This window comes from Ochotona princeps, chromosome 31, assembly GCF_030435755.1.
Source record: "Ochotona princeps isolate mOchPri1 chromosome 31, mOchPri1.hap1, whole genome shotgun sequence".
Taxonomy (NCBI): domain Eukaryota; kingdom Metazoa; phylum Chordata; class Mammalia; order Lagomorpha; family Ochotonidae; genus Ochotona; species Ochotona princeps.
Genome location: NC_080862.1, coordinates 10,821,439 through 10,839,443, shown reverse-complemented (window position 1 = coordinate 10,839,443; position 18,005 = coordinate 10,821,439). Strand labels below are relative to the sequence as shown.

Below are 18,005 nucleotides of genomic sequence, written 5' to 3'. Positions count from 1 at the left end.
AGGCAGCAGTCAGAGACAGGAGGTAAGAATGGGCAGAGTCTCTCTCAGAACCTCTGCCCCCCCCTTTCTAGACAGGGGAAAAAAAGAAGGAAGTTTTTAAAGGCGAGGTTTTTACCTCTTCACTTTTCAAGTGGTCAGGTCTAATTTCAACTGTTAGCCTGAGGTGCTTTACCTGGGGCACCTATGGAGATCACCTCTTCTTAAAACCTCTTGTAATTGGCCCCACCCACCCACCACTGCCTTGGATGCAATCCTGGTTTCCTGCTGTGACCCTGAAAGAACCATTTTATGGTAGAAGACATCAAGGAAAGTAAGAAAGAAAGTGAAAGCCTAGATAAACACCTAGGATTTCATGGAAATGCATTATGTGCGGAGTAAATTCAATGATTCTAACATTTTAAAAAGGTGAAAAACCTAGCCATATTTACAGGAGTGTATGGAGCCACAATGCATTGAGTTACCATGCATATATATTTACCAAGCCATTGGACAATCCTTTGGTTGGGTGGCAGTGGGTAGTAATGGCGCAGGATGCATATTCCCGACCGTGAGACCAAACCCCACAGGTAAAGGCAGGACCCAGTGTATCACCTGTCTCCCTTTGCCCAAGGTGTCCTTGTCCATCTTTCGTCTAACGGAATCCACTGAACTAAGACAGAGGCACAGCTGGTCCAATAAGGCTGCAAACACTGGACTCCAAAAGTAATTTCTTTCTCTAACACAAGACACCCTGCTGGCCAGCACTGTCCAGATGGATTCCTTTTTTTTTTTTTTTTTTTTTTTTTTTTAAAGGGGAATTCTAGATCCAGGGAGGGAAGTTCCAGGTCTGGACCAGCAGGTTATCAACACTTACATGGAACATCCTCTCCCCACACCAGACCCATGGAGGCCCACCTGGCCATCCTAAATTTCCTGAAGTGTAAGGTATCACCAATCAGCTGAACATGAACACGAGCTGAAAACACAGTTTTTGGGCCCAATTTCAAACTATTAGAATCTTTATCTTAACTCCTTAGAGAACTAGGGACCGAGGAATAGCTGCCAGGCCACATACTCTATGCTTTGCGAAAAATAAAAATTATTTCTACCACCCCGATGTTGGTGACGGGCTTTCTGTGCGTTGAGCGAGCAGACCCATGTTGGGAGATTCTACAGCAACACTCTGAACTAGCCTGGGTGGTTTGTTCTGCTATAATCATGAGATGTGGAGGTTGACACTGTGGCTCAACAGGCTAATCCTTCACCTTCGGGTGCTGGCATCCTACACAGGTGCCAGTTCATGTCCCCGTTGCTCCACTTCTAATCATCCCTGCTTGTGACCTGGGAAAGCAGTAGTGGATGGCCCAAAGCCTTGGGACCCTGCACCCATGTGGGTGACCCCACAGAAGATCCTCCTGCCAGGCCTGCTTCAGATCACCTCAGCTCTGGCCATTGCAGCCACTTGGGCAGCGAACCGGCAGATAAGAATGATTTCTCTCTTTCTGTCTCTCCTTCTCTCTGTAAATCTGTGTTATAAATTTTAAAATGAACAAATCTTTCAAAGAGAAGAGTGAGATGTTCCAGGACTCAAGGAAACTATTAGGGGAAGCTCACAGGCCCTTAGAAGTGTCTGGGCCTTTTCTTTCCATTTTTGTGGTTTCTGTTCATCAAAGGCATGCTGTTTGCCAGGCACTGGGCTAAGTGCCTCACATACGTTACCTTGTTTAGTTCTCAAAAACATCCCATTACAAACACATTCTGTGTTAAAGAGGTTAAGTAGCTGCTCAAGTTGGCATGGAAACCCCATCAGAGGAGAAGGGTGGGAAACTGAGTGTTCCGATCCCTGGGGTCACAGACGCTGCAGTGCTGTTGCTTCTGTCTCGAGAAACCGCCTTTACTGATGGAGTGCTGAGCTGAAAACAGCCGCCTACTGCTAATTGCAGGAGAGGAAAACATCTTCTCCCTTCGTGCACCGACCAAATCAACTCTGGCGGTCACAGAGATGGACAATGTGGTTTTTGTTTTGTTTTGTTTTGTGTTTTACTGCTACTCTAGTCACTTTGAGGACACTGGGGTGGGAACGGCTTTTGCTGTTGGACGTGTTGTGGTGACTATGATTTTGCAAGTTAGAAAGGATTCCTCTCTCACAAGCAGTAACACTTACTGTGTGTGTCGTTAATGTAATATTCTACAACTGCCCTGCCAAAGGGAATTTTATGCAGAGAAGAAACTGCTCCACCTCTCTGCTGCCCAATACAGTATTCGATGGACAAATAAAACAGCCGAGCAGTTGAAGTGTTGCTATTGTAACCAAGCAGCCTAAATTTTCACCTCACTCAATTTTAATTTAAAATTCAAATTTAACTTGCCTGAATATACTGACAGCATGGTCTAAAGTAACAAGCTAAGATGGCCAGATCAGTGAAACACTGCCTTTACTAATAAGAGCATTTACTGCAAACTTTACAGCAATGTAGACAAAACAAGGCCTTGCTTGTTCACAGAGAGGCTTGCCAGCTGCAAGAACTTCTGGCTATCTGCTTTACAGCAGACTGAACCACCAGGTAGCTCATGAGAGGTGGACAGTGGGTATGGCACTGACAAACAGCTATGGATTTGATTTTTAGTCCCCAAATTAAAACAAAACTTATCATCAGTCCAATTTCGCAATAAAATAACCTGGCATTAATGACAGGGGACCACATGGAAATAAGTGGCCCTATTTCCAGGAAAATAACCCACATCTCTCATGTATACCGAACAATTAGAATTCCTTCCTTGAGGAAATGCTTTCCCAGACACGAAGGAAAAGACAAAGAGATCAAGTGCACCTTGGTTTGTATCATTCTCTGGGGAATGTTGTTCATGGCATTAGAAAGCCAACCTTCAAGGCTTTTCGCAAAATTTCGAATGGCTTGGGTCAAGGCACCTAAATGTGAAAGAATAAAAGCAGAAGAAAAAAAGATAACAAAGAATATTAATCTATACTAGAATAAGGGAAAACACACATCCACAGCATTCAATATTATGCAGTCCTCATCAACAAAACTACAACATTATTCCTAACATTTTATATAATTTTCTTTTCTGGAAGCCATTTTTTCCCCAGATACTTATGCCATGTTTTAGGAAATGAAAACATTCAAACTCTGTGTTTTTTTTTTCCTTACAGCAACATATACCAGTTGTGAATACTTTCTAGCACAGACAAAATACTCCTTTCTTTAGTTTTTTGCTCAAAGCTAAAAGTATTTCCTTTATAAATTCTTCCGTGGAATTGTTTTTCAAATCAAACCTTTAAGTCCATTTTCATATGTCTGGTTAAAAAGAAAACAAACACAATGTCTTCGGCTTCTCTGCAACTATTTTGAGTACAGCCTATGAGCTAGCTAGTTGAAAAGTGAGGCCATTGTTACAATTATTTGACTTGACAAGTTTAGATAGCTTTTGTCCAGTTCACCTGGCAGGTAGAGATGAAAGACCAGTGTGAGGAAATCTTTGCCACAGAGGTCGATATTTTAAAATATATTCCTAACAGACTCCACTCCAAACTCTCTTGCATATGGTAAAAACTTGAGCTAATGATGGGTACCCATAGTAGGATATTTTACGGTAGACATAAAGTGATTCCAAGTATCTTGAGTTGTCAGAAGCGATTATTACCATTTTACATGAAGAGATCTTGTTACTGAGGTTGTTGGAAGCAATTCATCCCACAGGATTTAACTTCCTCTGCTTCGAAGGCTCCGTATTATAAGGAGCAGTTTTAGATATTTAATCAGTGTTAAAGTACCTATAACCTAAAATTAACCTCTGTAGGTTGCTTATAATGTGCTATCAAAATCTGCAGTCTAGAATAAGAAACCAAGGATTTATATTTTTGGCCAAGGCGCCCCATAACACTAATGCTAATGATGGTATGCTGTTCATTTTGGGGCAAAAATATGTCTGACTTGCTTCTCTATTACTTTGTAAAAGGTGTTTGAAAGAATTTAGCGTATCAATTTATTTGCAAAAGACAAAAATTTACTGTTTCATTAACAAAAACAGCTCATATTTTAAAAAAGATTTATTGCATTGGTCAAATGGCAGCAAAGACTGAAATGATCTAAATGTTGAACAGGAAAAATATCCACAACGTAAGACTCTTAAACAGGAGAACTATCTATTAGAAACCCTCAAATCAGAAATGTCTTAAGAACTAATGTTGAAATCTCCAGTTTCCTATGTTAGCCAAAAAAGGAAAAAGAACGAAAAAGATCTTTGTATTCATTATGTACTAGAACCATGGAGAGCAGGCATGAATGGAAATGAAAAAGAGTAAAAAAAAATTAACCCGTTTTGAAACTTGATAACATTATGTCCCAGTTTCAACTTAGGCAACCTGCATATTACATTTTTCCTAAGCTAACATAGAATAATTGCTGCATATGACAAAAAGTTAGAACCTATGCATAATCTTTAAAGAAAAAATGAACCTTGTTTTAGAGAAACTTGACAAATTATAAAAGTTTTCTACAAACTAAGCAACTATTACTCTTTTTTCTAGTAAATGATATTCTAGGTTATCTTTAAATACACTCACAACTGTACATTTGTTACCAGTTGAATTCTTATACAATACTTCATATTTAATTTTTTTTCTCCTTCTCGGGTAAATGTATTTTAGCATACAGTAGCTTTAAGCTAACTTTAAATTAGTGTGATGTACAGACTTTTTTTTTTTTTTTGACTAAAAAAAGAAATTCCATCTGGACAGAAAATGGTAGAGGGAAGTACTAGGCAGTCAGGAAAACACAATTTTTAAAAATACAATTAAGTTTGTTTCCTTGATAAGGATTCATGTGAGATCAAAACTGCACAGACTGACTGACAAATTGTACAGGCTCATACATGGCTGGCCTGGAATTTCAACTGTATTCTAAAGCTGGCTTGTTAAAACCTGCTTAATACTGACATTAAAAATGTATGCAATCAGAAGTCTGCTGTCTAAACTATATATTGAGCTTGATTTTGTTAGGCCTCACTGTAGACTGGCAATTAAATTTCTGGTTGTCCTTGGCTGGGTGGGAATGGTGAGGCATTCTGGCAATTTCCCAGAAATAAAACTGATGGGTTGTTTGCTGAATGCAGAGACAAATTACTTGACAGAATAAACTGGCTTTCAAATTAAAACTTGCAAAAGAACAAAGGCCAAGTGTGCTATGTACTTAAAACTACGGAGTTTAAAGTCAAGAAAAATTGATACACGATTTACATTCGGGAACTGCCACGTTCCTAAGTTAAAGTCTGCTGAGGTCAAATCCGAACTCTTTAATTAATTACGGATGCTGTTGATTTGCCTCCAAACAGGAAGCACTGCCTGGCATCCGTTCTTCCATCTCATGAGAGAAACTGCACAGTGGTGCTGAGATCACAGGCTAATGAGCTACCATATGGAACATCCCACATCTCTGGAGGTTACCACTCCAAGCACAGGGAGCAGGAGCAAAACAACGAATATTGGATTTAGGAACTTACAACTATGGCAACACTGCTTCGAAACAACCTTCAGTCAGAAACCTTGGCGCACACAAAGTGCAAGGCATCAGTAAGGTACATAACTGTTAGACAAGGCCAGCTGGACACTTGGTCACTTATTCCTATGTGTGTGTGTGTGTGTGTGTGTGTGTGTGTTCACTGATATTACAAGGAAAGGAATCTAAACATCTGTTTCAAGGCAGTGTGGAATATAAGAAAGAATTTTTCATTTGAGGATGTCTACTGTAATTTGAAAAAGAATTCCCACATTCCCCTTCTGCGAAATCTCTACTTATACTTTTTTAGAATAAGTTGATGCAACTCATTTCCATACACGGTTGCCAATTTCACAAGCCAAAAGATGAAAGTTATTTTATTAATATCAGCATTCAGTGGGAAGTGTACCAGGCAGATATATGTGTAAAACGGTATCAACTGTTTCTCACAGTATCTGTAAGTAGCATTTATATTGATACTTACAGTAAATAGCTCTGTTTGCTGCAAGGGAGTTCAAAAAGCACCATCACTTACAAAAAGCTAATCTAACCTATGGAGGTAATTCCCATTTGCCTCCTGGTGGGAATGCAATACTAGCATTGTAACAAAGGTTTTTCTCTTAGAATGCCAGTTAATTGTTACTCTGAATGGAAACTGCATCTCTAGTTCTTAAAATGATGTAGGTGACAAAGCAAATTCTTTTGTGAAAGGTATTCAACTTCACTGGAAACCAACATAAACTCATTTCAAATCAAAAGATCAAAAGTGACCACGTAAGGGGCAAACCTGGCAATTAGAGATTTCAGTCATTTTGGAGTTTTCTGTTTGTTTGCTCTTTGAAAGGGTTTGTGTTCTTGGAAGAGTAATTTCTTCATGATTGACTGGCCCAGGAGAAGTATTACAACTGGTTTATTGGAGCAACCAATCTACAATGTGGCCTTTTTTTTTATCAACAGGAAAATAAAATATTGGAAACAGATCCTTCTCCCTCTTTTACAGTTTTGCTCTAGGCTGCTTTCATGCCATAGTCTATGTTGCATGTTTTCTACTTGGCAAATCTAAATGAGACTAGAATCATTCGAGTTTGCAACGTTACTTCCCCAAACTTCCTGAGTGGAATGTATGAGAAGAAAAGCATCCGTACTTGTCTGCATTGAACTTACTAGGAATAGGTCTAAGGACGTCGGGGATGAGGATCTCCACCAGAGCCTGGTACATCCCGTGGTCACAGTTACACATCCACTTCAGGACAGACTCATGTCTGCACAGAGTGATCAGCTTTGCTTTCGGAAGTCGACTTTCTATTTCACTCAGATTGCTGGTGTGAATAAATGTAGCAAATGAATAGATGGCAAATGAGGATAGAAAAGAAAATGGACTTTAAAAATAGTTTATCAAATATTACTGAGGCTATAACTCTACCACCATGGCACTGGTACCTCGACAGCTGGATATAAACACATATAAGTACACACATAAACACTCCCCCAGAGCTGCCTGTGAACATTCAGGTTTTCTGACGGTATGAAAGGCAGTAATTCCATGAGGATGAAATCACTCCACCGCAGTCCCCCACATCAATAGAAATGGGAGCAATATATCCACACTGAAACCTCAAGAGAGCAATTTGTGGTTTATTTCTGGAATGGCCGAAGCATCAATCTACTCAGTGTTACCTCTAAGGTTCACAACTGGTATACATATCTTTAATTGATTAGCTCCGTGGTAACTACTCAGGCATGAAAATGAATTGGAAAAGCATATTGATTCTGACCTGGATTCAGTAATGGTAGTGCCGTCAGCTGGAGTTGTGGGAGAATAGCGCCAGAATGTTTGCCACAATTTTTCTATCAGGCTAAACTGAAGATTCACAACAACGTCCAATATCGCCTACAAAGCAAAACAAGATCCACACTGCCTTACAACGGCTTACGGAGATGAATGAAGAGATGTCAGATGGCAAAGGTCTCCTTTGGGCGTATGGGTTAACTACCTGGTGAAACACAGCTAAAACTTAATAACGTCACCAGGGAATAGAGGTTCAATAGAAAAAAAATAAAAAGGAGAGAAAGTCACTCTTCAATGAAGCATTCAGCCAGTCATGGCTTCACAGCCCGTTTTCTCCTTCCACTCTCAGGGCTTGCTGGCTTTCTTCTGTTTTTCTTTTTGTTTTTGTTTTCCCCTACCTCTACCCACAGCTCATTCTATTTATAGTCTACATGGATGTTGTCACTCTTTCCATTCTCAGACCCAGAAGGGCAGAGGGCACAGATTCAAATGTTATTGGTCCTCTGGGGGACAGGTGACCGTGAGCCGCGGTGAGCATGGAAGTGATGGGTGTGGAGGTGATTATGTGTGGTAGATGAGCTGCAACTGAATTAGCTAAGGCTGCTGATTACGGGCTTGCTCCTGGGAGCCCCCAGCCTGGCCAGCAGCCTGCAGAGGACTAAGGCATTTCAAGACACCAGAAAAAGCATGACAGGCATCAATCTTTGGTTACACAACAGGTCCCATTCAATTTAACAGAGCCTATCTTATCTGTGCACACTCCTTTTAGACAACAGCTTTAGGACTATCTGCTTATCAAACCTTTGCAGGGAGGGGGCCCACCAAATCACACTCCTTTGACTTATCTTATAGAACACATTCTAGGCCTATCAAGGGCATTTTTTTTTTATGATGACAGCTAAGATTTGTCACTTTCCCTGTTGGTTTTGATGAGCATACTTAATTTCATCCTTTCATCACAATTAATTGATAAAGTAGCTTTCAAATAAAAGCAGGCACAAAATCAAAGGACAACTTTCTTGTTCAGAGGACACATGACACTGTCACTATTTTGAGCATTAAAAGAGAAGTATTGTCCCTTTAGTGATTTTTGAAAAGGTGATGGATGTTTGGTACTATGCTGGACATCCACTGGGACAACCACACCCAACATTGTGCATGCCTGCTCCGTTTCCAGTTCCAGCTTTCTGCTGATGTACACCCTGGGCGGCAGAAGTAAATGGCTCAAGTACTTGGGATCCCACCCACCCATGTGGAAGACAGGGACTCAGTCTTCTGGGTTTGGTGAGGCCCAGCCCCAGGAATTGCAAGCATCCACACAGAACCAACGGATAAGAAATGTGTCTAATTCAAATTAAAAACAAATGATCTCGGGCCCGGCGGCGTGGCCTAGCGGCTTAAGTCCTCCCCTTGAAAGCCCCGGGATCCCAAATGGCCGCCGGTTCTAATCCTGGCAGCTCCACTTTCCATCCAGCTCCCTGCTTGTGGCCTGGGAAAGCAGTTGAGGATGGCCCAAAGCTTTGGGACCCTGCACCCGCATTGGGGACCCGGAAGAGGTTCCAGGTTCCCGGCTTCGGATTGGCGCGCACCGGCCCGTTGCGGCTCACTTGGGGAGTGAAACATCGGACGGAAGATCTTCCTCTCTGTCTCTCCTCCTCTGTGTATATCTGACTGTAATAAAAATGAATAAATCTTAAAAAAAAATGATCTCCTTTTTAAAAGATAAAAGTAATAGAGAATTTAACGTGTTTCATGTCTTTAGCACTGAAGACAGGACAGGCGAAAAAGCCTCAACAAAGGCTATGAGAAATGCCTCAATTGGCTAATCCTCCCCTGGCAGGCGTCAGGATCCCACAGGGGTGCCCATTTCTGACCCATCTGCTTCACTTCCCATCCAGCTCCCTGCATGAGGCCTGGGAAAGCAGTGGAAGTTAGCCCAAAGCCTTGGGATGCTGCACCCATGCGGGAGATCTGGAAGAAGCTCCTGGAATTTATAAATTCCTGGCTTTGGACTAGCTTAGCTCCAACTGTTGTGACCATTTGGGGAGTGAATCAGTGGATGCAAGATCTTTCTCTGTCTCTCCTTCTCTCTGTAAATCTGATCTGCCTTTCCATTAAAAATAAATAAATCTTAAGAAAGTCTCGCCCAGAGCTACTGAACTCACAGAAAATGAAGAACATCTGGGCAATCTGCAGAGTGCAACTAAGTGTTTCAGGCAGAAAAAAAAACAACCCTGAAAGACACAATAACTTCATAGTTCTAGAATGTGTGCCACCTTTGTAGAGAACAGCTGATGTTAAAAAAGCTCTAAGAGCTTTACAAATATTAACACTGTGTGTTGGTGTTTTGTGTGGACTACCACAAAATGTTCCAAGTAGTTGGACAAGGAAAATGGAGAGAAGGAGACAAATTAATTACAACTTTTCATTAACAATATCAGTGCAAACTGGAGGTCATAGAAATATAGCGCACATATATGGTTATCTATCTCTTTAGGCAAAACCAGAAACTTCTCAAGAGGGAAATTATTACACCCGTATTCCTAATTGTAACATGGGCCCAAACTAAAAACCATCTCTGAAAGTGTTAAGCAACTATTGTCGCTTTCCCTAATACCTAACATTTCAACTGCTGAGGCTGCTGAATGAGTATTATGTTTATGATGAAAAAAACCCCTCCCAGCAGCAAATGGTATAAAATATTCAATTTGCTCCTTACACAATAAAACCAAGTATTACTTACAAAATGGCTTTGATAAACTAAACAATTCCAACAGGCAAATAGATTGACTAATGTTTCTCTGACAATAAAAACATGAGTAAGATATTTCAGTGTATCTTAAATTTGGATCTCTTCGAATTAAATGATCTCAAACAATCAGTTTTTAAAGATTAATTGAGCTATCTGAAAGGCAGATATCTCTCATGCTTTCAAATATATATGACAGAATATATGTGATATATATATATATACACATATATACATATATGACAGAGAGAGAGAATGAGATTGAGAGAGAAGATAAAGAGATCCTCCATTCATTGGTTCATCCCCCAAATGGCTACAGCAGGCAGGGTTGGGCCAGTCTGAAGCCAGCCCGAAACCAGGAGCTAGGAGCTGCTTCTCAATCCCTCACATAGACGCAAGGGCCCATGAACTTGGCCATCTTCCACTGCTCGCTAGGCACATAACCAGAGAGGTGGCCTGGAAGTTCAAAGTCCAGGCTCCAACAGGCACCATGTGAGAATCAGGCGATGCAGGCAGCAGCTTCACCTGATATGTTACCACTGCAGACTCCATGAAAGAAAACTCGTTTAAGTCACGTTCGAGGCAACTTTAAAAGTGAAAAGATGTACCATTTGTCTACCCACTTTCAATTATGTTCAGATTAAATCTAGAAGGAAATATAAATGAAAACCATCCATATTTTACCAGCTATGGTGTGCCATTTTCTACACAGATGACATGGCCCTAGCTCTTCGTAGAGAATATATCAGTAAATGCATACTGACGTTCATGCAAATTGAAATCCAAATAAGCACCCCATCTTATCAATGGTGCTGACTTAGAACAATCCTACTGTATACAAACACCTAGTGAGATAAAGAATCATGCTTGATATTATTTGTTGCATGCAGATGAGAAACTAAAATAATGAAAACTGTATCAGCATTGGCTGGTATGCTTAAAGCAATGTGCACCCCGACACACAGATATGAGGGGCTATTTAGAGAACCCAGACAGAATCCTTACTGGCTATGATGACAGCACAGAAATAATTCTTAACTCTATTTATAAGGATAAGTCAGAAATTCTCAAATATTGGGAAAAGCACAGTTAAAGGGAAAGAAAATGAAATAGCTTTCACTATTCCAAGAATGTGCTAGGAACTGGCAGGACATGGAGCAATCCACTTTTGGCACATGTTATGCTAATAAGGAAAGAACTTGCCCTTGGTTGTTAATAACCTATCACTCTTGACAAGCTCTCAGGTTCACTAAAATAATTCTAATTTTTTTGAAGTGGGAAAAGAAAAATCTGTGATTGTTATGAGCTGAGACCTCGTAGTGCGTACTGCAGTGTCAGTAGTCGGGAGGACTGCCCAGCAAATCCAACAGCCTAGCTTTGACTTCCAAGTAGATCACAAACACCCCTGGAATAAAGCTACTTAAATTCTAAATCAAATTTTCTTTCAAAAGGAGAAGCACTTAAGAAACTCTCACTGTAGTCCATTATTCCTTCTCTAACAGGTGACCTGAAGGTAAATTAACATGCTGGCATGGAGAGAGCCCGCCTTCTAGAAAAATGCAGACCATTTCAAAGTAGCGGGAGGAAGGCGAAAAGAGCAGAGCAGAAAGCACCAGCAGCAACCTTCATGAACCACAACAACGAAACAACACTAAAGTCTCAAACCATCTGGGGAGGAAACTTAACACGCCCTGCTAAACATTTCTAGAAATTACTTGTAAGAAAAATACACATTTGTGATACAGAAATCCAAAGGCTAAAGGGAACCTACTGAAAAATTAAGCCCGTCACCAGACTCTCGTCACCCAGACTCTCGTCACCCAGTTTCCTTCACAGAGACACCTGCTGTTTATTCGTTGGCACTCTCTGCTGGCAACACATGCGCATACGTGCTTTCTTTCACCCAGGTGACCTAATGACCATGCACCATTTTGCATCTTGCCAATTACTCTATGCCAAATCTTGCAGCCTGTTTTATTTTAAATAAATTTAAAGTTGGTTGTTCTTTATAAGGGCTGTATAGTATTCCAATCTATAGCTTGCTTATTTTTTTTTATCCAGTTCTCTATTGGACATAGGAAATTGCAATAAATCTTATGCATTACCAAGAACAGTGTGACAAATGTGTACCCATGTACCTACTCTTGTGCAGTGGACACCTATAAGAGCTGCTACAGCAAAGCACTCCTATTTGGACAGGCTTAAGAATCACAGACTAAAGTTTATTCTCACTTTGTTGTATTTCTCAGCTTGAGACAAGAAAGGAAAAAAATGAATTTGTTAGTGCCCAAAGAAATGCTCAAAAGAATTGGCACTAGCTTCATCTAAGAAGTTGGATTATTTTAATAAGTTGTCTCACAAGGCCTAGCATGTGTTCATACTACGTTTGGAATGCCTTACCTCACAGTGCTCTCGATAAAGACTCTGCAGTGACTTGATATCCTCAAAGGTAGTACCATCTGGCAGGGAAGAGATCTCAACTTCTCCAAACTCCGGAAGGGCTCGCGATGCATCTGTTACCATGACAACACAACAGCACAAACAGCTCTCTCAGAAACTGCCAATTACACATTAATGAGTGAAAATTTAAGGGAAACTAAAAATGAGAAAAAAAAAAAAAAAACTGGAGGCAAAAGGTACAAAGAGCCAAAGCTTTTCATCTTAACATCTTACAAGCAAAAATGTAGGAAAGTCCACAGCACAAAATGTAGAGAGGATACACCTAAGAATTTTGTGCAAACTAAATTTATACTACAATTATGTTGGAAATCAGGTATCACAGCCTCCTACTGGTATCTCGAGTCTGATACCATTTTTACTTACACGTGTTATTATTATTATGTCACTGAACTACATAAAAAATTAAATCTGGCCTTAAACTTAGCATGCTTGCATCTGTTATATAGTCATAAACCTGAAAGCTATAGAAAAAAATTACAAAAACAAAACAAAAGACATTAAACTTAGCAACAACTAGTTTAATGTGACTGGGTGGTGCCGAAGTCCTCTAACAGCATAAACATGCTGTTGGCTGCCACGGCGCACAGTATTTGGGGTTTGATGGGCCTACATAACATCACTTCCCGGTAGCTGCGACTCCCTTAACTCTTCTACATTCAAGGACCATGAAACGTTTCTCCACACAGAAGACAGGGACATCACATGCGCTTCCTGAAGAAGGCATAACGGACAGTTAAGTCTCCGCTCTTGCTAGCACTGCACAACCAATATCCTTTACTTTGGTCCTTGCCTTCTCACATACCTAAACACAAATGTGGAAACTAGAATTGCATGACAGTTTAATTTAGTACTAATTCTTCAGACAACTCAGAATAAATGGGAAGTGCCATGGACCCAATTTTTCTTTATATTATTTCTTTATAATATAATTTTTCAGATCCAAGACTGTATGCATGTCTTTCATATTCAAGATATAAGAATTTTCTTGGCACTGCAAGAGTAACTACAAGTAAACACAACACAATTCAGTTCACAAAAGCCAATTAATTTAAATAATGAAAAACAATTTTGTAGCAATAAGTATTTAACTCATATGCATTAAAAAGTCTTAAATAACCTGACATTCTAAAAATAAGCTCCAGTGAATAAGAGAAAGCAAATCACTATCGTTTGATGTGAATACTTTCAGTATCTCCTCAACAACAACAAAGCCTTTCTAATTAACATCTGTTATGACACTGCACTTGGAGAAACTACTATGAGTATTGTTTTCAAAATCCTATAGCAGCTAAAATGCATTAAACTTTCACATACCTAAAAACTGCTGATGATGTTGGCTTTGGGCAATTACAGTTTGCTCAACAGATGTGCCTGTCTGTTGACCACTTCCTGTGAAACCATCTGTGACCCCATCCACTTTCTGCATAGGCTTGTACCTAAAAACATTAGGTGGAAAAAAAACCAAATCAACCAAATTAGTCCTTGCTTGTTTTTGTACTATCCAAAATTCCCAGGTGTCTGATTTTATTCTGTCTTCTTTTAATGTATTATGAGAGTCAGAATTTTACTTTTTCCTTGACAGTCTCATAAAGTTATGATGCAGAATTGTTTTTCAACCAGAAAAACAAACAGGAATGAGACACGGAAAGAGGATCTGTTTTGGAAAATACAGAAATTTACCTAAGCATGAAATAATTATGGTTTAGATAGATACAGCGGCAACATATTCATAGTTACATTTTCAACTGACATTTTCAAAGTAGTTTCTTTTTTTTTTTTAAAGATTTATTCCATTTTTATTACAAAGTCAGATATACTGAGAGGAGGAGAGACAGAGAGGAAGTGGAGCTGTCAGGATTAGAACTGGTGGCCATATGGGATCAAGGCGAGGACCTTAGCCACTAGGCCACGCTGCCGAGCCCCAGAGTAGTCTCAATGACCAACGGAACAAGGTACAATCATGTGAAATACATTGGGATTGTCACCTGAACAAGTATCCAAGAGCTCAGTCTCAGATTGACCAATGGTCTTCAGTCTCTTTATAGCTCCAAAGCACATCAGCTTACAAATCCCATAACAAGCTCTCTCATATCCCCTGACAAGTCCCATGGGTCTCAGTGTATACATCTTTCTTCATTATTATCCCCGCCTGCAAATACCCAGGCTGTAAGCCTGTATCATCTTAGACATGCAAAAATGAACGCACAAAGAGAGTTCATCAAAGTAAAATGAACGAATGGCATCAAAATGGCCACAGTTACAGATTCATCTTTAAGTCCTAATTATACCTACTTATGTATGTCTCATACCTCTAAACAGAGAAAATGTGCCTTAGCACATGGGCAAGAGGCAGGGAATTCATGGGAAAGAAATAACATGAGAAAACTGTGCAGCTCCCCGAGGACAAGCAAACAAACGTAAGTAAGCATCAACTAGAGTTGCCTGATTTGTTCAGATGCTCACGTATTAATCACAATTTCTGAAGCTGGGAAATAACAGAGAAGCATGGAAAAAAAACCAAAATCTGCAATAAGCTCATCACCGTGAAATTTTATCATTGCCATTATGAGATGTGTCCTCTTTTTTCTCCCCCTATTTTCCAATTTCTCATTATATATATATATATATCAGAAAATCCTAACCACCTTTTTGTTTCCTACACTAATGCAATGCAAGTGTATTATTAATGCAAAGCTATTATGAATTATAATTCCTAAGTCTGTCAACAGGACATTCTCAAAGTTGTGTGCACCCTTACAATAGATAAAATCAATGGAGCTGGTACAATATCCCACACCCCAATACTCAGGTGTCTTAGTGAAATGATTCAATCTTGAACAGTACCAATTATAACTGACAGAATCGAAACTCAGAAAATTATCAAGTTTCTCATAACAACACTTACATTTGCTTCTTACATAATAGCATCAAACAACAAAAATGAAGTCAGAGGATGAAGAACAAGGTAAACAATACTTCTCGTATTTCTTTCTAATTTTAGTAATGCCACTCATTACAAAAATACTAGTTGCTTTTTTATAATGATATGAGAGATTTTTAAGTCTGTTCTTTTCATTTAATGGAAGAATCTTCTGGAAAAATTTCTCAACTCAGGCCACACCAAGAGAAAGCAAAAGAGCAAGTATTAGGACATATAAGTAACACTTAAGAAAAGCTAAATGTGCTTCTGATTTTTTTTTCCACTGTAAAGAACTGTTGTAGAGAAACAAAGACCCTATGGAAGGCACGTGTTTTGTGTTCTTGTGTGTGGGAGCAGTGCGTTCCGGCAGACTTGAGTGATTTTATCCTAACTTCATTTATGAAAGTTTCTTATCTTCATGAATAACATTCCATTTTTCTTTTGATGTTAGCTTCCCTTGTTTTCAACTATGAGATCTCATGTAACTAACAACATCATAAAATTGCTTAGTATGTTCCTTCACTTAAGTCAGTGGAGTTTGGATGCATTGACTTTAAACCGAAGTAGGTGAAGGAATTGGGCTTGCTTACCCTGGCGGAGTTTTTCACATATAAATACATAAATATATGTAGCACACTCCACATGAACTATGAAGCAATAGGAGACTTTGCCCAGCTACACTTCACATACTTCCCTTATTGTACACAGTAGTCAGAATGCCTTGGATATTCACCAATCAGAAATATGAAGGATAGGCAGAATTTAACAACAAAAAATAATACATATTGCTGTTATATTGTATGTGTTCAGATGCCAGAAGTTATTATAATCTGCCTACAAATAGTGCAACCTAAAACCCAGAAGAAAAATTGTTTGCTTTCTTAGCAAGATGGAGATAACTGTTAGTATGGGAGACAAAAGTTCCTAAAGGAAGAAAATAGCACATTTTTTATAAGAAATGAAAATCCAGATGCACATATCAATGCATTGTTGTGCTTACTTCAGAAGTTCCTAAAGGAAGAAAACACCACATTTCCTATAAAAAGTGGAAACCCAGATGAACATATCAACGCATTATTGTGCTTACTAACACCTATATTGAGTGGGAAGCACCAATTCAAGGTTTACTTACTATATTAAGCCAGATGTGGAATATCCACCAACAGTAGCGAGAGAAAAAAAGCATGTAGAAAAATGTAAAGTGTACAATAGTGCTGGTGGAAATTTAAGTTGGTGCAGCCACTGTACACAACATACGGAGATCCCAGAAAACACTGGAGATGGGTCTCCGTGGGATCTAGCAATGTCATTTACTGGATATTTACCTAAAAGATATGATCTCACTGCATCAGAAAGATACCCACAGTCACCGGAGCCGGAACTCAAACAAGGTGGTCATCATCACATAATGGATAAGGAAAGCATAAAATACATACACAGTAGAATATTAGCTATAGAGGAGAATGAAGTTCTGTTGTGTGTAGCAAAATTCAATGGAAATTGGAGGACATATACCATTAAATGAAGTCAGTCATGCACAGAAAACCAAAACCAACTATCTTGGTTGGTTTCCCAAAAATTCATATGCCTTGGCTTAGCCTCGATCCAGCCAACAAAATCTTGGGAGGACAAAACTTATCTGGTTATTTGAACCAATTTCTGAAATGTAACTTACGTAGTGTCTTAAGTAACTTAGATAACAGGAGTCTTTTGCTATGATACAAATTACTTTACCTCAAAATATGCACATTAAAATGCAGGAAATTAATTTTTAACAAATCTTTTAAGACTAAAGTTGGAAAATATAAATTAATAGCTTGAAATGGATGCATGGATAAGTTCAATATAATTCATTCTGTCATACCATGAACTTTCCTTAATATATATCAGATCAACTCAAACAATTATTTGTTTAGTATTTTACCTCGGTTCAGGTAATGTAGCTGCATGGTTTTCAGATGGTGAGACAATCTTTTTGAGAGGTTTTTCAGGATTTATTGACTTCAGCACTATCTTAACTCTTTCTGGATTTCCAATGATATTCTTTGCATTGAAACATAGCTCTTAGATTCTTCTACTATTGTACACTAATAATCACCCTCAAAAATAAATTGTAAAAACCAGGAGAGCTTTCTACTGAAAACAAACAACAAAATCCTCTGGGCTGAGTCCTTTAAAAACTAAACTCTTCAGTATTTAATAGTATTATTACCTTTCCTTAACCGCCACTTATTTTATAAATTCATTATTTTAAGATTAGGTTTTCTTATGGTAGATTCTTGGTGCTCCTGAGTCATGTGTGCTCTGAGAGAGACCTGCACAGCATCAAGTGAAGAAACAATTCTTGGCTGCAAAATTAGTAAGAGGCAAATGATAATTTTAACAGCTTGCAACTCCATGGGCAATCAGAGCTAAAGTTGTTAATAATTAAGAAATGAAAGAAAATCTATTGCTTTAATAGCTGAGTGTACACATGAAACCTGTCACCAACACAGAGAACTTGGAAAATTATTAGGAATCTTTCCCTATGGTGCTACTCATAGTTGGTATTTAGGATTTGGACAGCTGTAACACTCCTGTAAAAGTAATATT

General features: G+C 39.1%; 1 protein-coding gene across 6 annotated transcripts in view; it reads right to left on the bottom strand.

Annotated features, from left to right (window-relative positions):
- RFX3 (regulatory factor X3) overlaps positions 1-18,005 on the bottom strand; it is a 238,008-nt gene that overhangs the window by 30,537 nt on the left and 189,466 nt on the right. For all 6 annotated transcript variants that reach the window (XR_009244434.1, XM_058657283.1, XM_058657287.1 and 3 more), the window contains 5 exons: positions 13,808-13,929; positions 12,434-12,546; positions 7,271-7,386; positions 6,660-6,814; positions 2,811-2,908 (listed from right to left, as the gene is read on the bottom strand). Coding sequence is in view for 5 of the 6 variants with exons in the window: in XM_058657283.1 (XP_058513266.1) it covers positions 2,811-2,908; positions 6,660-6,814; positions 7,271-7,386; positions 12,434-12,546; positions 13,808-13,929 (604 nt within the window). In the remaining variant the exon portion in view is untranslated. The remainder of the gene's footprint in view (positions 1-2,810; positions 2,909-6,659; positions 6,815-7,270; positions 7,387-12,433; positions 12,547-13,807; positions 13,930-18,005) is intronic.